Source organism: Squalius cephalus (genome assembly GCF_949319135.1).
Source record: "Squalius cephalus genome assembly, chromosome: 10".
Lineage (NCBI taxonomy): Eukaryota > Metazoa > Chordata > Actinopteri > Cypriniformes > Leuciscidae > Squalius > Squalius cephalus.
The window spans coordinates 38,347,169-38,369,711 of NC_137131.1; the positions used below are offsets into that span (position 1 = coordinate 38,347,169).

The 22,543-nt window shown below is 36.9% G+C and overlaps 1 protein-coding gene across 9 annotated transcripts in view; it reads left to right on the forward strand.

Moving 5' to 3' along the window:
* plppr2b (phospholipid phosphatase related 2b) overlaps positions 1 to 22,543 on the forward strand; it is a 156,922-nt gene that overhangs the window by 130,947 nt on the left and 3,432 nt on the right. For 5 of the 9 annotated variants that reach the window (XM_079882710.1, XM_079882711.1, XM_079882704.1 and 2 more), the window contains 5 exons: positions 121 to 309; positions 17,708 to 17,828; positions 18,404 to 18,654; positions 20,069 to 20,245; positions 21,298 to 21,437. In XM_079882710.1, the coding sequence (XP_079738836.1) occupies positions 121 to 309; positions 17,708 to 17,828; positions 18,404 to 18,654; positions 20,069 to 20,245; positions 21,298 to 21,437 (878 nt within the window). Of the gene's footprint in view, positions 1 to 120; positions 310 to 17,707; positions 17,829 to 18,403; positions 18,655 to 20,068; positions 20,246 to 21,297; positions 21,454 to 22,543 lie in introns of all 9 variants that reach the window. The other 4 variants (XM_079882715.1, XM_079882701.1, XM_079882706.1 and 1 more) reach the window with 1 other exon arrangement.

Here is a 22,543-nt window from a genome sequence, read left to right on the forward strand (position 1 = left end):
TTTTTATTCCTTCACTCAGCCGCAGATTCCGACTGCAGCTTGTGTTTTATTCCAGAACCCCACCATCCACCTATTAGAACGGATTTTCTATTCTAAACTGGAATCATGTTCTATTTCCAGCTGGTGATCATGGCAGGAACGGTTCTCCTGGCATACTACTTTGAGTATACGGACACATTCCCAGTGCACGTTCAAGGATTCTTCTGCTTCGATAAAGCCTTCTCCAAGCCGTATCCAGGACCTGAAGACGACAGCAAAGCTCCCCCGGTGCTGGTGTATTCTCTGGTCACCGCCATCCCTACTGTCACCGTAAGAGTTTTACTGCCATTCATAAACTCACACTTCTCTGAGGTGCCACACGTGTGTGTACGTCAGTGTGGGATCGTTAATGAGTGTGTTTGAGTGGGAATGTGTTGTGATCTTATATACATTGGATATTTATCTAACTTATTTGCCATTTGTTAACAATCTGGATCATGAAATGAGAAAATTTGCTTTTAAAGTAATGTCTTAGGAGAAACATAAACATACATAATAATAAGACAACTGTTTACATACATTATAAGTATATACAGTAGCTATAAAATGTATGTGTAGAAGCTATTGAGTTGATATTGAAATCCTGTAGACAAATGGCTCCATGCTTGCTTTTTAATCTCAATGCAATGTAAGAGAAATGATTGTGATATAAATAAGAATTATCACTATCAGCCTAGATTATCCTAAAGGGATAGTTCACCCAAAATGTTTAATTCTGTCATCATTTACTCACCCTCATGTCGCTCCAAACCTGTAAGACTTTCGTTCATCTTCGGAACACAAAGGAAGATATTTTTAAAATCGAAGCGATTTCTGTCCCTCTATTGCCAGCTACGCAACTACCACTTTGACGCTTCAAAAAGTTCATAAAGAGATCGTAAAACTAATCCATATGAATTGAGCGGTTTAGTTAAAATTTTCGCTTTATATGATGAACAGATTTAATTTAATTTAATTCACAAACATTGATCAACTCACTCATCAGTTGTGGTAAACAGAAGCTCAAGCATGTTCACTTGACGTGCGAGAACCATTGGTTCATTCTCATGTTACGCAGTGCGTTTGAGCTTCATCAAGAACCAATAAGGTTCATTCTTGTGTTACGCAGTGCGTTTGAGCTTCAGCAAGAACCAATAAGGTTCATTCTTGTGTTACGCAGTGCGTTTGAGCTTCAGCAAGAACCAATAAGGTTCATTCTTGTGTTACGCAGTGCGTTTGAGCTTCTGCAAGAGGTTTGTTTTTGTGCGTCAAGCAGGTTTGGTTGAGCTTCTGTTTATATTCGCTGATCAATGTTTATATGTGAATAAAAGCCTCAATTCAATCTTGTCATCATATAAAGCGATCGAGTGTCTTCAGAAAATTTGGACTAAACCGCTCAATTCATATGGATTAGTTTTACGATCTCTTTTTGAAGTGTCAAAGTGGTAGTTGCGTATCAATGGAGGGTCAGAAAGCTCTCAGATTTAATTCAAAATATCTTCATTTGTGTTCCGAAGATGAACGGAAGTCTAATGGGTTTGGTACTACATGAGAGTGAGTAAATGATGACAGAATTTTCTTTTTTGGGTGAACTATCCCTTTAACTGGTTCAATTGGTAACACTTAAGAAGAAGTTGCATTTAATATTAGTTTAGTTATTGGTTTGTTTTGGGCACATTCATGCTGGTTGTGGTTGGTCACCTTGCAAAGTCACACCGGTCAGGCTGGTTTACCTGCAACAAAAACAGCGTAACCAGGTTGTGTCAGTTACAGACTAGAATTATTCATCTAAAACTATACTTGAGACCATTTTGGAATTTTGTTGGAATTTAAGCTTTTTTCAGCAGGGTAGGGAAGGGATAAATCCAACATTTTTAATTGTAATCCATGTGATCAGGAATTTCCCGTTCGGTGAAAGATTTCGCATTGGTTTCAAGTTGTTGAACACATTTGGCGTGTTGACCAGCAGAAAGTGGCTTATTGGTTTGAAAGTGAATTCTGTATGAGCGGTTCTTGATGCATCGCTACACTTGATAATGGACAGTAGACCCCCGCCCCCCAAAAGTAACAATTTGAAAACCATTTTTTCCTATAAAATTTCACTAATGTGACTACACCATCTCTTTTGCCTACCAAGGCTGCATTTATTTGATCAAAAATACAGTAAAATAGTAATGTTGTGAAGTATTATTACAATTTAAAATCATTTTCTATTTTAATATATTTTAAAATGTAATTCATTCCTGTGATGACAAAGCTGAATTTTCAGCATCATTACTCCAGTCTTCAGTGTCACATGATCCTTCAGAAATCATTCTAATATGCTGATTTGCTGCTCAAGAAACATTTCTTATTATTATCAATGTTAAAACAGTAAAACAGTCGCGCTGCTTAATATTTTTGTGAAAAATGTGATAATCTTTTCTTTCAGGATTCTTTGGTGAACAGGAAAAGAACACCACCAATTTGAAATAGATTTTTTTTGTAACTATGTATTAACGTTTTTACTGTCACTTTTGATACATGTAATGCATCCTTGCTGAATAAAAGTAAAAAAAAACATTTTTTAAAGATCTTGACCTCAAACCTTTAAATGGTAGTCCATGTACTTGTGTAGAGAGCGTGCTTTGGGCCTGCTCTGTCTCCGGTTTGGATGACAGGGTTGGGATGTCATGTCATTGTTATTTAGGTCAGACCAAACAAAAGTGACATTAACAAGGTCAGATATCTACAGTGTGGTGCGGTGTAATAAATGTAAGCTAGATGAGGTCAACACAAGTCTCGATTCAACTAGCCAGGAAAAAATACAGATTTCCCAGCGGTGTCAAATGATTCATTTTCAGAGGAAGGGTAAATTAATGTGTCTCTCACCCAACATCACAGAAACAGATGGTCTGATACCACAGTATCAGACATCAGAGGGGCTTTCTTCACTTTTGAGTATTTATACACACACTGCACACGCACACATACACGTTCCTCATCTGTGCAAATGAGAGCAGAAGGTGAAAGAAAGCTCTTTTCTTCCTTCACATGGAAGATGACAGCAGTGTGCACAGGGACACCTGAGGCTCCCTCTGCGGGCTGAGAGTCACCTGAGGTTTCATTTGGGCAAAGCTGTGTGTTTTCTTGCCATGCGTGTCTAATCTGTGTGTGAGTGTGAAGTCTGAAAACAGTAAGAAATTATTTTAGTGCTTACATCTTTTGCCGTGTGTATTCTGTGATGTGCGTTTTATTTTATTTTAATTATTTTTATGTAATAAAATGTAATGTACAGGTAGAAAAAAGGTAATGTACAGGTGTCTGTGTGAGCATATAAAGGGGTGAATCATGAAATGTTCAGGTCATATTTCACTTATAAATGGGACATTCAAATTTGTTTTTGCATTCGAAAAAATGTTTCACAGAGAAAGGCTTCTTTTTCTCAACATGTGTGTGAATGTGTGAGCATGCTCTCTTTGTGTGTAACTGCCTTTATCTCTTTGTCTTGAGGATAGTGAGCGTTTGCATCTGCGCCCTGTGTGTGTGCGTGCATGAGTGTGCACGTGTGTGAATATGTGGGTTCTTGGAGTGTGTGTGGGCGGTTAGTGCTTTCTATCTTTTGCTGAGAGTTGAATCTGGAAACGTTGATCGTGAAAAAACTCTCCCGTCAATTCTAGCGCCTTAAACAACGCAGATTTTCGTGCTGTAAACATGCGTTTGAACCCCGCTGAAGGGCTTAATTATTGAGACACGCTCCACATCTAAAGATGTCAAGTGGCCCTCTAATTCTCAGCAGTCATAGATGTTTGTGTTACCTAAAAAATGGAGTGCCACTGAGTACTGGATTGGGGTCAGTTCCTTTTCAGTACAGCTAGTTTATAGGTATAGTCCATCTAAAAAATGAAAATTCTGTCATCATCACTCCAAACCTGTATGCATTTCTTTCTTCTGCTAAACACAAAATAAGATATTTTAAAGAATGTTGGTGACCAAAGTGTTTTGATTTCCATTGACTTCCATTGAATTTACAAAAAATACAATGGAAGTCATTAGGGACGAAAACTGTCGTCTCATTAACGGGGGAGTAATGTTCAGTTCACAATGCCTTAAATTCTATAAAAGAAATAGTTCACCAAAATTGAAAAATATTTCAACATTTATTTATGTTATTCCAAACCCATATGATTTTCTTCTGTCGAACACAAAAACAGAATGTCCAGGCGGATCTTTTCCATACAATAAGAGTAAAGGGCCGTCAAGCTCTGAATATAACAACAAAATCACAATAAATTAGCTTAACAACATTATATATATTCCAAGTCTTCTTTGAATGTCCACCTTTGTAGTAGACAATTAACAGAGAAATAAAAAAAGATAAAAGAGCTCAAATACTTCCAGAAGCAAGCTAAAATAGCATGGTTGCTTTAGCAAATGTATGTTTATCTCAAGATTATTCCGAACTACTGCGATATGTACAATAGCCAAAGTAATGAAACGTTGCCATGTTCGCGTTTAGTGTTAGTGGAAATGCGTTAAAAGTTACGTAATCAGATTACCTTTTTTCAAGTAGCCTAAGTAGTAAAGACATGTCACGCATTCCTTTTAAGTTTACAACAAAATATGAGTTACTTTTTCAAATAAGTATAACGCAGGTTCCTTTGTTTTCCCATTTATTGACTGACAGCTCTCCTGTACCCTTACTGAGAGAAATCGTGAGTAAGTGCAGAGGCGTTGTGTGCGCTGTGTGAACATGATGCTTATTGTAGTTCTAGACTAAATGTGAGCAGGCATTTACTCATCTCACACGCACAAAAAACAGATTCAGTATTCCTCAAAATAAATAAAAACTGTGAAATGCAAACTAAGAATATTACACAAACCTGCTATAGTTAAATTACACAAAAATACTTTATGTATTTAATCTCACTTTATGTGTCCAATGTCTTTGCTGCCGCCCCTGCTGATGATCCAATTCAACCATACTAATAAGCAAAAATGGCTTTATTGCTGATGTACGAACTCTCTTCTCCTGTATCCGATTCTTCGTCAATCCAGAATGGCAGCACAGCTGAAAGGTTTGTGTGACTTGGCATTTTCTTTCAGCCTGAGGCTTATTCATTTCTCTTTTGGAGTTTACATTTTCAAAAAACATAGAAATAGAACAAGCAAGCCCAGCCCAGGTGAGAGAAACTTTATAATGCAATTAGTTACTTTTTCAGAGAGTAATGCAATATTGTAATGCATTACTTTTAAAAGTAACTTTGCGCCACAGATACATTTTTCCAACAAGCCTGGGTTGAAATTATTTCAAAGCACTCTTAAAGGGTTAGTTCACCCAAAAATGAAAATTCTGTCAGTAATTACTCACCCTCATGTTGTTCCAACCGCGTAAGACCTTCGTTCATCTTCGGAACACAAATTAAGATATTTTTGATGAAATCTGAGTGCTGGATCACTTCTCCATAGGCTTCTAGGTGACCGAAACTTGCTGGCCCAGAAAAGTATTAAAGAGATCGTTAATATAGTCCAAGTGACTACAGTGGCTCAATCTTAAGTTTATAAAGCGACGAGAATACATTTTTGTGCGCAAAAACAAACAAAAATAACGACTTTATTCCACTATTCATTTCCTTCTATCTGGGCCTCGAGTTGGTTCACGTAGTGTTTTTGCGCAGCGCGTCTGTGTTGCACGTCACCACGTAGGCTCACTATTGGCCGACGCTGGTCATGTGTGTGATGCGTCTGACGTCAATCTTAAGATTGAGCCACGGTAGTCACTTGGACTATATATCTCTTTAATAACTTTTCTGGGCCAGCAAGTTTCGGTCACCTAGAAGCCTATGGAGAAGTGATCCAGCACTCAGATTTCATCAAAAATATCTTCATTTGTGTCTTACGGGGTTGGAACAACATGAGGGTGAGTAATTACTGACAGAATTTTCATTTTTGGGTGAACTAACCCTTTAATGCCAGTGTATTTATTGAAAAACGCTTTTGGCAGCTGTCCCACTTCTTCAATTAAAAAATCATTTTGCTTTGTATCAGCGGTGTCTGTTGATAAATGCATCATTGTTATTGTTTCTCATACAGGGTTAGTGATTTGAACCAACTTTTGACCCTAATACAGACTAATTAAAACCTTAGATTGTGCGGCCAGTAAACAGCCACTTAAAATCAGACCACCTCTTTGTTTAAAAAAAAAAAAAAAAAAAAAATCTGTGTTTTGCATGGTTCCAGGAACAGCATGAAGGTTTGGAACAACATAAGGGTGAGTAAATAATGACACTATTCCGTTTAATGAAGTCTACAAATGCTAACAAATACACCTTAAAATATTCATGCTGCTATCTGAGTTTTTGGCAGTCTGTTTTTCTGGTAAATATGGCAGCTCCGGTACAGTCTGTGTCTTTGATCTGAAGCGAGCTCTGACCCAGCAGAGGTTTACAGCTTCATCCAGTGAGAAGCTGCAGCTGGCTGATGCCACTACTCTGTTTTCATGATGGATGTTTGGGGACTGTGTGCTCCTATATGCCAGTAATGCGGGTTTGCCATAAGTGTGTTTCTGTGACCTCATTCTGTTTGTCTGAGGATGCTCACATGATAAGAGAGAGAGAGAGAGAGAGAGAGAGAAAGAGGGGAACGCTGGGAACTGTTGGAGTAATACAAACAGTGAAACTTCCCGGTACTGATCGGAACTAATTGCTGTATAATTATTCATGTGAGAGGGGATAATGTTCTCACTATATACTTGGGTATGGGGGTTATAAAATATGAATAAAATATGGTAGCAAAAATTTAGATTTTTGAATGTACATTTTACTAACTGATGTAATGTCATGAGCAGAGATAATACTAATGTATAGAAGGTGCACTTTAGTGACATGCACACAAATACCTCTCCCTTTACATCTCTACAGATAAAGCGTTGTCGGGATAATTCCGGTTCACGTACGCGGAAGCGATAAAAATTCAGTATTATACATTTTAAGGCCAGACAATTTGTTTGTTGAGGGTTGGTTTGTAGGGAATGACTACTCGCCTGCGCACATGTATTCAAATGCGCATCCCTATAGACTGAACTCGTAATACGCATGTGCACACCATCAGCGTTCTGACTGGTTCGCGTTTTTGAAGTTTGCGTAGAGAGAACTTAAGAGATTTCTGTTAAAACAGTGTCGTGTAAGCGGCCCTAAGTTAATAACTAATGATCGTTGTGACGGAAGTGAATCAATCAAAACTAAATTTAGCTGGACAATAACTTTATTCAAGAGCTGCTATAAAGCCAAAACAATCTCTGTTACTTTAATTTCCTATTATCAATGTAAAGCCGATTTGGAACAATCTACATTGTTAAAAGCGCTATATAAATGAAGATGACTTGACTTGACAAATAAAAACACCTTCATGGTCACATGACTAATATAATAAAATAAACATTAATTTGACAACATAAGATGTAACATGAAACCCTAATGTCCATTACTGAGAAGAAAAATCTAGAAGTAACAGTTAATTCAACGAAAAACTGTCAAATATGAGATGGCACACACCACACAGAATTCTGGGAATGCCAATTTACATGTTTTTTCACTGTAAACTATAAGCTGTTCTTTTTCACTTCCAAATACTGTACATTTAACTGGATTTTATTGTAAAATGACATGAAATGTCCCATTCGATTTATTGCAGTATTTCACCTAACCAGTTAACAGGTTTTTACCTTAGTGTAAAATCTAAAAAACAAACTTTTTTTGAAAGACAAATGAGATGAGTTTTAATGGGGCATCATCAATCCTGAAATGATCCACTTTACTTCTCTAATAAGTGTTTGGGCATGGCAGTGAAATAGGAAAACATTATTGGGGAGAATAGGGTGTAAAAAGAGGAACGGTAGAAGAGAGAGAGACTCACATACACACATAAAGATGATATTCTTATTGAGATCTGTGTCATCCGCTCTTGTAAGTGTACAGCAATGCCCAGCGGATGTGTTTAACCTCTCTCTGTGGAGACGATCCACAGCCTAATCTTAGTAAGCCTTAGATTAAGGCATCAGCTTTTGTTTAACACTCCTACTCAGCCTCGGGAACACTGGGAGTTGGCCATGTGGGCATGGAGCGAGAGATGTGCTAGAGGAAAGAAAGAAACGGGGACTGTTTGTGGATGGAAATGTGAAAAATGGAGAACATGAAGGCCTTTTCACATGACTTGTGTCAGGACTCAACCCAAGCATCGTGCACTCCTGTGACCTTCACATGAAAAGTGTGGCAGCAGATAGCATCACGAAAGGGCGATTCTACAAGGTTGCTAGGTAGCAAGAAAGCAACAAAAAAAAAGGTAGCAAAAAAGCAGGAAGTGTGCACAGTAAGCAGGAAAATATGTATTTGAGTTTACAATAGAAAAGAGTCACTCAAATCAATATGATTAATGAATAACTAAAACTAGCAGCAAACAATATATTCATTAACAAAAAAAAGGAAATGTTTGTAAAGAGAAAAGGCTAAATTGAAACTGTAAATGCATTAAAATAAGATTACAAAATGCATTAATTGCACACAAAAAAAATTATGAGATTATGAAATTATGTTTTATGAGAAGGCAAAGAAATATTTCCACATTGGTGGATAATAAAGTTGAATTAATTAAAAATAAAGAAATTAATAATTACAGTACCATAGGAAAGTTTGGGTTTTGTAAAATGTTGTTTTAAAGAAATTAATACTTTTTTCAGGGAATACACATTACAATGAAGTGACAGTAAAGACTTCTATTTCAAAAATTATTTTTCTAAGTATCTTGAAAAAAAACATAGTATGGTTTCCACAAAAGAAACAACAACATAATAATAATATGAAATGTTTTTTAATAACTAAGCATATTACAATGATTTCTGAAGGATCATGTGACATTCAACTTTCATGAAAATTCAGCTTTACAATCACATAAATAAATAGAAATTTTAAAAAGTGTTAAAATAGAAAACAGTTGTTGTAAATTGTAATAATATTTCCCAATATTACTCTTTTTACTGTATTTTTCGTCAAATAAATTCATCCTTGATGAGCATAAGAGACGTATTTTAAAACGTTCAAATAATCTTACTGACCCTAAACTTTTGAAAGGTAATGTACATTAATCAAAAATGTATGAATTTAAAATAAATAAAAAAACTATATACTAAATTTATCATGCCTGACATCACTATCAGTGTTGTGAAAAGGGAAATTGAGTGAGAAAAAAATGGGACTTTTATTTTGAATGGGAAATGATTGGGTCGTAAAAAGTGGGCGTTACCAGAAAGGAGTCAGGTGGTTGCAGGTGAGTGGTTGAAAAATAAAAGGGTAGGTGACATCAGCTAAGAGTTGTTGTTTTTTTTGTTTTTGTTTTTTTTTAAGAAATATTTAATATTTTATTTTATTAAAGCATATATTTTACCAGTACTCTGTTTGTTTTGAAGGACTTTGATTTCACAGGTCAGGTTAATCACTAAGGGTTTTTGTGCAGTCCTGTGGTGCCATCAGCCAAAAAGTGTTGTCATGCTGTCATTTTTCTGCAGCTGCAAAGAGATTAGTCATTTGGCGTTTACGGCTCAAGACACATGGCTGTATATGCACCCAAAATTTGGCAGATTTCAAATCGTGTCCTGCCCTAGCCGAGCAACTTCCATTGAGATGGGAATGCTAACGAATAGCACTCTGTATTTTAGACCTGCATCACCAAGGAAAGGCATTTCAGAGGAAGAGCGTTATTACATTTTGATGAATGATTACAAAGACAAGCATTTGTTTTTTCCTCGCAGTAACGTGCACTGATGAATAATCCACAACGGGACTAAAAAGATTCTTTAGGAAAATAAATGGGGTCAAATTAGATTTCATGTTGAGTTTAAAGAAGAGAATAAAGCATGAAGGGAAAAGAAGAGCTGGTGGTGGTAGAGAGATATAGAGGGATGATGCTAACCCAGTTTCTCTATATGGTACTTGGAGAGATGCCCGCAGAAAGACAGAAGGACAAAATCCCAGAAATCAGAAATGACAGAGTGTAAAACCCACAAAAAGGGCAAGAGAAAAGAGCAACTAGATGAAAGGAATAACAGTGGACACACATTATGCGCAGAAAAGATAAATGCAAACACACTGGTACTGGAATCTCAGTTTGGTGTATTCAAACGACAGCTAAAAATTTGCCTAACAGCATGTGGAAATGAATGTGATCTGTGATGTGGTGCGGTCTATTTGTGATCTGCATTGGATTAGCAGGAGCGTGAGTGCATCAGCTGTCATACTGATGCCATGGTAACGCTATGAAAACAGAGCAGGGTGTATTCGCCTCGCCTGTATCCTCGAGCATGTCACCTGGAAAAGATCCTAAGCGGGCTGCCAGTCTCAGGACGAAATGGAAAGTCTACTGAGCAAACTGTTAGTGTGTGTTGAAGAAGTGCATCATTTCTTGATAAGCTGATGTTTAAATTTTTCTTCATTTCTGTCGTCATTTAATCACTCTTATGTTGTTCCAAATCCGAATTACCAGTAGGCTACTTGGTTTTTTTTCCGTGGAACAGCAAATAAGAAATTTAGCAGAAGGTTAAAACAAAAATGCGAAAAGCAAATGCAAAACATGAGCTGTGGTGTAAGGAAAGGCACTGCAAAGTTTCAAAGATAAAAATGCACAATAAATGGAGTTATTGCCTCCCAAAAGAAAGAAATTATGCTTGAATCAAGTGGATGAGGGCACAGGCTCGAATTGATATGGTAAAACCATACTGTTCATATCACTGTATATCAAGTGCTGAGGAAGCTTCCGGAGCTGAAATTCAGATATGGTTCGTTTCTGATATGCGCTTTTAGCGGTAGAATAATCACAACAGACTGGGCCATCTGACCAATCACAGCAAAGTAGGCTCTCGGAAAGGAAGGGTTTGGAGAGACCGGATCCTTGATCCAACTGTTTTAGACACTATGAGAAAACAGGTGATGCTTCAATGTATAATATGAGAAAATTAAAGTGTTCTTTGACCTTGGATGCATGTAGACCTATTGTAGGAGACCTCCAAAACAAAATTAAAAACCTTTAAAATAGCATAATAGGGGCACTTTAAAATTGACAGTTGATTGATTGATTGATTGATTGATTGATTGATTGATTGATTGATTGATTGATTGATTGATTGATTGATTGATTGATTGATTGATTGATTTTGTGTTTGACAGCTTGTTTGACAGTTTAACAACAACATGATTTTGTTGTATTGGAAAGATTTTCGTAATGAGCTGCTTTTGAGTTCCACAGAAGATAGAAAAACATCCTGATTTGGAATGATGTGAGGGTGAATCAATGATGACAGAATTTTCATTTCTTTTGGTCGAACTATTACTTTTCATATATTACAGTAGTATCTTACCGTAGCAATTCTTTACTTTTACCATTTCTCTCTAGAAACGATGACCGTGCTCCTTTTCCAAAAAGCCCTTGGCACATGAAGTGTATAATGAATTATTAATATTGTTCTATGTCATTATGGACTGTACGGTATATTATAAGTACCCAGTCCAGCGAGAGAATTGGTTTGGCAGAAGAGAAGTGGGCCAACGCCTGGGGCTTTGCACTGCCGGTGAAATGTCCAGTACTGTTGGTGGTGTGATAAGGTCCTGCTCTGCAAACTAGTTGTTCCAGGGGCACCATCCTGCAGAAAAGACTAATCATAACTATATGGTGTTATTGGGAACCCACCAGGTTCCTTAACCAAGAAGCTAGATTTGTTTGGTCAACCAGCTTCACCAGCCAAGTCTAACAGCTAGACCAGCACCAAAATAACCAGCTTTGACCAGCATGCACACTTATGTTGATTAAGCTATAGCTGGTTACATAAACAGCTATACTCTTACAAGTTTTTCTCTTTAAGACTGGTCATAACTTTTTAAGACATACAGTAAGCTAGCTATTTGAATCTGAACATTAAGACTGATTGCTCCTTGGGTAACTGCTAGATAGTGTTAACATTATGGCTATGTTTATGCACTTGGCCTCTGGTCTTTTCAGTAAGGTACAGTGTCAGACAAGACAGGGTTATGTAAATTTGGCAGGCATGCTTTATGACTTAATCAAGCATGTCTGTCTTTTTCTTCACACAACCTCAATAAAAATTACAGAGCAAATTACAGACTGCTTTTTTGGCTCAGGCATCCTCTGAGAAATCAAATTTCTGCAAGATGTATTTTCACAATGCTTCTCTTCATTTAATTTGACCTTTATCAAATACCATAATTAAAGTTAATTTGTCCTTGTGCACAAATCTTCTGGCTCCCTGCTGCACCTTCATTTTGTATTTAGACACTTTTGCCAAGTTTTTGGGTAAAATAACAGTTGGTGGTTCAAGTACTGCTGATCATCCCATCTGATGTAAAAATGCCATCCCATTTTTTTGACCTTACTTACTTTAGACAGTACTGAGCAACAGTTGGGTTCCAGATATTTTAGTCATTCCATCCCTTTATACATAGAGATTTTGATGTCAGTACAAAACTACCATGATGTTATCAATGGTAGATGCATCTATTGAAGTCAGAAGTCTGGTACTTCAGGTATTTCAACTTTGCAAATTCCGTGTTAAGAACTGCATAGCCATAATGTTAAAAAGAAATATCCAGTAATCAGAGAACTGTGGTAAACATATCAGTGCGATAGAGGTGGCCGTCCACTCCCATGTAGCATTGTGAATGAGTGAATGATGTAGTTGAGTTGGTGTGACCTATGACCAGTCACAGGTGAAGCGAATATCACTGATCATCTTTTAACAAGGCCACAAAGTAAGGTCTGGGAATATTATGATGCAGGAGAAATGGGCGGGAATAAAGATCTGAGGCTTGTGGGTTTCTCCCAGTCAGCAGTGGTGAGAATTTACCAACAGTGGTCTGAGGAGGGACAAACCACAAACCGGCGACAGGGTGTTGGACGCCCAAGGCTCATCGATGCACAAAGACAACAAAAGCTATCCCGTCTGGTCCAAGTCATACAGGAGGTCTACTGTGGCACAAGTTACACAAAATTGTAATGATGGTTATAGAAGGAATGTGTCACAACACACTTTGCATCACACTCTGGCTGCGTAGCCATCAGAGAGCCTATGACCCCTGTCCACCATTGTAAGTGCCTCCAATGGACACACGAGTGTTGGAACTGGACCTTGGAGCAGTGGAAGAAGGTCGTCTGGTCTGATGAGTCCCGTTTTCTTTTACATCACTGTGGGAAGTGATGGCACCAGGATGCACTGTGGGACGATGACAAGCCGGTGGAGGGAGTGTGACGCTCTGGGCAATGTTCAGCTGGGAAACCCTGGGTCCGGCTATTCATGTGGACGTCAATTTGACATGTGCCACCTACCTAAACCTTGTTACAGACCAAGTCCACCCCTTCATGACAATGGCGTTCCCTGGTGGAAGTGGCCTCTTTCAGCAGGATAACGCACCCTGCCACACTGCACACATTGTTCAGGAAGGAACATTTCACGGTGTTGCCCTGGCCTCCAAATTTCCCAGATCTCAATCCAATTGAGCATCTTTAGGATGTGCTGGACCAACAAGTTCAATCCATGGTTGATCCACCTCGCAACTGACATGACTTGAAGAATCTGCTAATGTCATTGTGCCTAAAAACACAGGACACCTTCAGGAGTCCTTACCTCGACGGGTCGGCACTGTTTTGGCAGCACACAGAGGACCAACAGCATATTAGGCAGGTGGTCATAAAGTTTTGGCTCATCCGTGCAGATATGTACATTTATACATATTGTCAATGACTATACATCCTATATACTATATCCAATAGTTTTATATTGTAATATTGTTGCTGATTACATGATTTGCAGTACTTCATCCGATTGTATTTGTTTTCATGACACCTTTGCCAGAATGTTCGGATCATTCTGCATTCGGTGGTGCTTGTATGGTTTATTTTTTGACTGACAGTCTGACACCGACTGTAGACAGTAGAGGGTTTTCAACATCACTAAGTGCTTGCATTTTTTGGTGCTCTACTTTTCTGCTAGAAGCTTTGGATTTGACTGCATTCCCAGCTGCCACAAAACGTCTGTGTCGACGATGTTCACATGATTTCCTTAGGAAACAGACAGGCCCGCCACTTCAGCTACCATCTCTCTTTCCTCTTTTATTTCTCCCTCTTTCGGTGGTTTATCGATCTGTTTCTTTCTGTGGTTTATCGATCTGTTTCTCACCATGTTCTTTTGCTTTGAACTCCTTGTCCCCTCCTTTTGTCTTTCCCTCAAAGTCTTCAGAGTCAGCAGAGCTGTTTCATCAATTAAACATGTAAGCACTTCACTTCAACAGCTTCCATTAATCCACTCTAAAGACCGTGTTTTTTGTCCTCTCTAGCTACAGCTTCTAGAAGACAAGTTAAACCTTGTGTCTTAATTTATACGAAATGACACTGACAGCTCCCTCTTTGTCTGTTAAGTGAGGATCGAGAATGTTGCCTTTGGGGTTTGCAGCTAGTACTGAGCACTGAGAACGTCTTGCTGGTTTATCAGTTTCGTTCTTGTTATCTATGTCAACTACAGCAAAATTCTACTGACAATGTCACTGTAAACTAATTCTGCCGCTTCAGTTCAAACAATAAATGAAAAGGATAATTAACACAAACATCAAAGTTTTGTCATTATTTACTCGCCCTCATTCGTGCCAAACCCATTTGACACAAAAGGAGACATGATGAAAAGGAAGAAGCAACAGATAATTTCTTCCGTATTAAATGATGTACTCCGATTGAAATGGATTATCATAAAAGAAAAGGATTGGATTTCAAGATATGGGCGATGATCTAAAAAATGGAGGCAGATGAATGTGAGCTTGCAGGGTTAAAGTGGACTAAATGATTGTATACGTCACCAAAGACAAGTCTTTTTCACCAGAAGCAGGTCATTATGACACATGTGACCCTGGACCACAAAACCAGTCACATGGGTCAATTTTTTGAAATTGAGATTTATACATCACCTGAAAGCTGAATAAATAAGCTTTCCATTGATGTATGGTTTGTTAGGATAGGCCGAGATACAACTATTTGACCGAGATACAACTATTTCAATATCTGAAATCTGAGGGTGCAAAAAAATCGCCTTTAAAGTTGTCCATTTATGTTCGCGATTGTGCTGCATCCACTCACAAAAACAAATGTTTTATATATTTACGGTATAGGAAATTTACAAAATATCTTCATGGAACATGATCTTTACTTAATAATATCCTAATGATTTTAGGATACAATGTATTGTTGGCTATTGCCACAAATATACATGTGCTACTTGTGACTGGTTTTGTGATGTATGTTCACAATAAGAGAAATTTAGAAAATAGAAAGGGTGAATATTAATTTCATGCTAACCATAAAATTAAAATTAAGTAAACCTAACTTTGCCATTTTAAACATAAAGAGTCATAATGCACTGAAAATCTCCATTGAAGTACCATAAAGGTTGTCCATATGATGCTATATTAAGTCTTCTGAAGTCATAATTTGTGATAATCAGACCAAGATTTAAGTCACAGAAATGTTTTTCCTTTATCACCACTTTCAAATCTTATATAGTAGTGGCCAAATTTGTTAAATTTTATTAAGTTTGATTAAACCATCAAAATATGAGAGACAAATGTATATAATTTTTCAAACTTCTAAAGCTACATGTTTTATTTTACTATGCCAAAAAATGCATATAACTAAAAGCTCACAGAAAAAAAGCATACATTGACTACAACATAATCAGTTATTAATAAATCATTGGTTCTCTAATTTTTTCATTTATTCAAAATTAATTTGTATGACAGCCATGACCAAAAACGATGTCCGCACAATTTGGAGCGTTTCATTGCATTATCACAAATAAAACAATTGACTCCAAGCACAATACGCAATATGCTTATAAAGACTTTAACTATTTTTTTGGTAATATTTAAATAAAGGGTAAAGATGTACATTTTCCTAGTTGCTACAACTATGTTTCTCAATATTGAAAATTAGCATGTGTTCCATTGAAAAAGCAAAGCCATATTGAGTTTGGAGTGATGTGTGAAGATGAATAAATAATAACAGAATTATTATTCTATTTACAGAATTAACTTTTCCTTTAAATGACTGAACCGTTTATTCATTTTGAATAAATGTTTTACTCAGCTTTATTTTACGGAAGGATAACGCAGAAGTAACCACAAACAACCCTAATGTTTCCACGAATGTGAACTCTACTCTAAGAGTGCTTGGAGCTCCTTTAATGTTTGACACTGAGGCATTCATTGAACTCCAAATGTTTTATCTATCTATGTGTGTGTCAGTTTTCCCAGAGCTTTGAAACTCTTCAGAGTAGATGTGTTATAATCACGATGTGTGTTAAGGATTTGAAAGCATAATGGCTGTCATATCACTGCTGCTTCAACACTGCGGCCTCAGTGCACTCAGATATATCAAGGATGTTCTAGTGAAATATTCATTCTCTTTTTTTCTCTCGCTTTCTCTTCCTCTATCTGTATATTTTCACCTTTTTTTTGTTTTTGTTAAACCGCAACACAAGAGCCCTCAAAATGCCACAATATGCCCCATAAAACATAATTCATAGAACATCACTAAACATTTGAAGGTCACTCTGAAATTTCAGGCTTTTATGTCCCTGAATAATATCCATTTTCCCTCTGTGAAAGGGTTGGAGTGGCATTGGTGAAAATGAAGCATTAGACATCGGATAAGAGATATTTATGCACAGGCAACAGTGCATAATAACAAGCACCACTTTTACAACATGCTGACCTGGATCTTCATGTCAATGAAGATTAAATAGTTAAAAGACTTCAGGTTAAGTTACACTTAAAATGGTGTCTCAGTGTGACACCTGACGTTTGCTGTTTGAGGCAGAAGTGCAACTAACTAAACACTATGGCAAATTATGTCTTTTTAAAAGTATTTTCTGCTTGTCCATGTCTCTTGGTATTGATATAATTAGTTTTTCATTGAGTGTAATTACTGAAAATGCAATTCATTCATACAATGACTTATGAATACACTGCATTTATGATGAACATGTTTTTAATTTCTGAATTAAAAGTAATTTAGCTATTTTTGGTGGTGGTGGCTGAAAGTATCAAATCAGATTAAATCACAAAAAAATTATGTATGAATGAATAATTTATGATTTTTGTAGAAATGCTTTTAAATATACTTTTAAATACATTTCAAAACTGTATAAAGAAGTATGGTCTAGAAGTTATCCTTTCTAGAAAATGGTTGTCAAAACTAAAAAATTCAAAATTGTTAAAACCACATAACAGCGACATAAATATAGTCCTATATATTTCTAAGAACACTTTTCAGAGTTTTATTTTGTCAGCATGTAGTGTTGCTTTCCAATCTGTGAGGATTCATGTTTTATGAATGCAGTCTCATTACGGCACATTGAACATGATATATACAGCCTACATTTAGCATTTATACATTCATGGGATTGAAAATGAGATTCTATCGTCTCGTGAATTTCGTGTAAATTCTGGAGCTGGAACACGTGCAGTCTTGACAGTGACAAATGTTGCCTGTACATTTGGCAATCTGGAAATCAGTTTAAGGAAAATAAATATTGTGGTTCCCCCTAAGCGCTGTTCTCTATAAGCTTTATGCACCTGAGAAATCTCATTCCCACATCTGTCTCCTGCAGATACTGATGGGGGAGCTCGCATCCTTCTTCACTAAACCTGAGGCCACACAGGAGAAGACCATTATAGCGGCTGACTGCTGCTTTTTCAACCCACTGCTGAGACGCATCGTACGCTTCCTTGGTAAGCAATGCCTCCGGTTTTCTTTGCTTCTTGGGTTCTTATTCAAATATAAAATCAAACTTTTCCTGCCACGTTACAACTTCTTTTCTGGCATTTTGGGCATTTTTTTATTCTAATATATTTGAAATGTAATTTATTCCTGTGATGCAAAGCTGAATTTTCAGCATCATTACTCCAGTCTTCAGTGTCGCATGATCCTTCAGAAATCATTTTAATATGCTGATTTGATGCTCAAGACACATTTTTGATTATTATCAATGTGGAAAATAGTTTTGCTGTTGTGGAAACAGTGATACATTTTGTTCAGGATTCTTTGATGAATAGAACGTTTAAAAGAACAGCATTTATTTGAAATACAAATATTTTGTATTACAGGTCTAAATGTGATAAATTTAATGCATCCTTTCTAAAAAAAAAAAAAAAAAAAAAATTCTTACTGCCTCCAAAATTTGTGTATATCATATATACTATAGTGTATATCAAACTACTCTAAATGACCAGCATATTAAAATCATCTTATAATTATCAAGTGGTTTGATGAAACATTAATTTTTGCATCTTCCTCTTGTTCTCAGGTGTGTATTCTTTTGGCCTCTTTACCACCACCATCTTTGCCAATGCAGGGCAGGTAGTGACAGGAAACCAGACACCTCACTTCCTGTCTACATGCCGGCCAAACTACACCGCCCTGGGCTGCCATTCAGCGCTGCAGTACATCACAGAGCGGAGAGCCTGCACCGGAAACCCGTACCTCATCACTTCTGCCCGCAAATCATTCCCCTCGAAGGACGCGGCACTGAGTATGTACTCCGCTGTCTATACGGTGGTGAGTATACATCAGACATGACAGAGCGTATTGAGAAATCACTGTCATCCCTGACTCTCCTTCAGCAGTGCTGATATATATATATATATATATATATCACCCAGTTTACAATATTGCCATGATAGCAAAACTGCAATTTCATTCCTTTATACATTTTATGTTTTTGAAAGAAATTCATACTTCTAATAACCAAATGTGCCATTTAATTAATCAAACTACAAATTAAAAAAATATATAATAATTACAAATGGTTAAAATAACTGTTTTATATTTTTAGATATTTTTAAAATGACGTTTTTGTGCTGTGATGGCAAACCCCAGTTTACAATATAATTTCTTAAGACTTTTTTTAATTTTGAAAGAAATTCATAATTCTATTCACCAATGTAGCATTTAATTAATCAAAATATAATAAAAAATATTAATATAGTATATAATCTGTAATTGAGCTAATTTTAAAATTAAATGTTTTGCTGTGATGCCAAACACCAAATTAAAATATAACTTCTTAAGATTTTTATGTTTTTGAAAGAAATTCCTATAAAATAATAAAGAAATGTAGCATTTACTTAATCAATATACAGTACAAAGCAGTGATATTGTAAATGATTATTACTGTTTGAAATAACTGTTTTCTATTTTTAGATATTTTAAAATTAATTATGCTATGCTGTGATAGCAAAGCCCCATTTTCAGCAGCCGTTAATCCAGTGTACTAAGGAAAGCGTGTGTTATATAATCAAATGATCATAATCTGTTGATTTGGTACTCAAGATCTTTTTCCTATTATTAGCACACTTGAGAATGATTATGCAGCTTTAATGAAGTGTGGAGACAGCAGTGGTGCAGTGTCTTTTGCACTTTACTGAAGTATAGAGTACACTTGTATTTCTTGTAAGTCGGTGGATTTCAAGTTTCAAGTCAAATTTAGAGTTTAAAAAGAACCAAAACAAACAAGTTTCTCCAGAAACCTATTAGCCCTATAGTGTGTAGATCTTTTAAGGGATGATGTCTCTTCCATATGTAACCAGCACAGAGAAAAGTGAACAGCCCAGACATCGAGATGAGGAGGACATCAGAGTCATAGTTTGAGAAACAGTTAGAAGCTTCATTGAGCATCACACAATACTAAATAAAGACTCTGAGATGCTGCTGTTGGCCTTCAGGCAGAGTTTTGAAGTAAAAACACACCTAACACAAATAAAAGGATAGAAAGGGCAAAGTTTAGTTGGCAAATGATTAGACAAGAGTATTATGCATAGATAAATCTATGTTTGAGGTGCTGTGAGAAGCACCCTACAACAAATGTTGTATAATGCATAATGTTACATTGAATTGTATGCAGCTGAGCAAATTGTCGTGAAATATGTGTTTATGCAATGCATAACAATGTGTATTTTTGTGTTTTCTGCAGATGTATGTAACTCTGGTATGGAAGACTAAAGGCACAAGGCTGACCAAACCCACTCTCTGTCTGACTCTCGTGTCATTGGCTGTTCTGGTGGGCATCGTGCGTGTAGCTGAGTACCGCAACCACTGGTCTGATGTTCTCGCTGGATATCTCACTGGAGGAGCTATCGCTGCTTTTCTGGTGAGAATCTGACAACCTTGGAGACCAGCGCAGCCAGACTGTTCAGTGTATTCTTAAGTTAAAGAATTCACCCCCATTCAAAAATGTATGCACTATCATTCAAAAGATTGGGGTCTGTAAGATGTTACAAAAGATTTCTAATCAATACTGTTCTTTTGAACTTTCTATTGATCAAAGAATCTTGATTTTTTTTTGCAGTTTCTACAAAAACATTAAGCAGCACAACTGTTTTCAACATTGATAATAATTGAAATGTTTCTTGAGCAGCCAATCAGCATATTAGAATGAATTCTAAAGGGTCATGTGACACTGAAGACTGATGCTGAAATTTAGCTTCGCCATCACAGGAATGAATTACATTTTTTAAATGTATTAAAATAGAAAACAGTTATTTTAAATTGTGATAATATTTCACAATATTACTGTTTTGATCAAATAAATACAGCCTTGAATGGGTGAGTGTAAGAGTTAAACAATCTTACCTAAATCTTAATCATTTTGAGCATGCAATAAGATAGTAAGTCATTGTACTACATTGCATCTATACAACATCAATGAATAGCTAGAATTTGCATCATAAATGGCACCGTTGTTACGTGCATAATTTGTAAATTCATCACAAACCTTACCACTTTGGTTGTACAAGGCCTTATGAACAATATTAGTTCAAAAAGAATGCCAGAAAATCCACCCTGAAATAATACTATTTTCAACGAACTAAGATCTAAATTTCACACATCCTTGCAAACTATTTAGGATGAATAGTGTGTGAATTGGAATACATCTAAAGTCTCACGCCATGCCAGAGGGTGAAACAGGACATTACTCTGAGCACAGGCCTGTTTAACAGCTAATACTAGTACTCAGATGTATAGTAAGTCTGCAGCTAATCCACTGGCTTTAGACTGCATCCTTCATCCTCTTAGTACAATCACAACATGCCAAGGCTGAACATGCTCTGGGCATAAAGCCTTAATCCTGCATTGTCATACAGTAAATACCTTGTACATTTTTGTTGCCATTATTAACCTCCCCTCTTGGTTCACCTCTAGGTCTCATGCGTGATCAATAACTTCAAGCAGACCCAGATTTATCTGCCCCCCTTACCGCCCCCTGTGCACCCTCAGCGCCTGGAGCCCTCGCTCAACATGCCCATGGTGGCCATGCCCTGCGTAGAGAGTCCACTCGAAAAGTTAAGTGGCCCTCAGGTAAGGGGTGATGGGTGGGTGCATTTGACACCAGGATTGGGAGGGGAAGTGTGGGAACTCTGTACTGTATAATAATGTGCCTATTCTTCTACTGAATCAGGTCTGCTATCCACATACTTGTGGTTTTCAAAATAGCCATGAATTATTGGATCCAACACTGGTTTGAGACTGTTGTGTAAAGAAGCTGGGTTGATTTGACCCTATTTGGGTTAATAATCATTCGTAATCAGTAACCCAACAGTGCTGGTTTTGGAATGCAAACGTGAACGAGCACATCACTCAAGTTCAAACATCGCCTATCCATGTTCGTGCCGCTCATGAGAGGAATATGTGTGGAAAGTAGAACAAAACGAGGAGTGTTTTCTCTCACTCGAACAGTGACCGGTGATAACTGGAAAGGGACTTGAGAGTGATTAAAGTGCCCCAGTTATGCTTTTTCAAATATTACCTTTCATGCAGTGTGAAATATAGCTTCAAGTTTCAAAGATCAAAGTGGACGATTGTCTCCTAAAACAGAATTGATTCTGAACTGCCAAAACAAGTCGTCAGCAATTCCGGTCTCAGTTCCGTAACATATCTATGTAGGTATTACCACTCTACAGATAAAGCGTTGTCGGGAAAATTCGTTTCGCGTACCTACCCCGAAGTGACAAAATAAAATAAAATTCTATATCAAATTTATAAGGAAAGACCAGTACTTTGTTTAGGCTTGGTCTGTAGGGAATTCCAAACCTGCGCACACATATATTCAAACGCACATAACTATAGAACCAATTCTTAATGCGCATGTGAACGCCAGCAGGTTCGCGTTTAATGTCTATGTAGAGAGAATGGTGTCGTCCTAGCGGCCCCTAATTTAATAACAAATGATCGTTGCGACGGAAGCGAATCAATCAAAACTAACTTTAGCTGGAAAATAACTTTATTAAAGAACCGCTATAAAGCCAAAACAATCTCTGTTACCTTAAATTATACGTTTATCTCTGTAAAGCTGCTTTGAAACAATCTACATTGTTAAAAGCGCTATAAATGAGGATGACTTGACTTGACTAGGTTTGTAACAAATTTGCATAACGCCAGCCTATGGTCT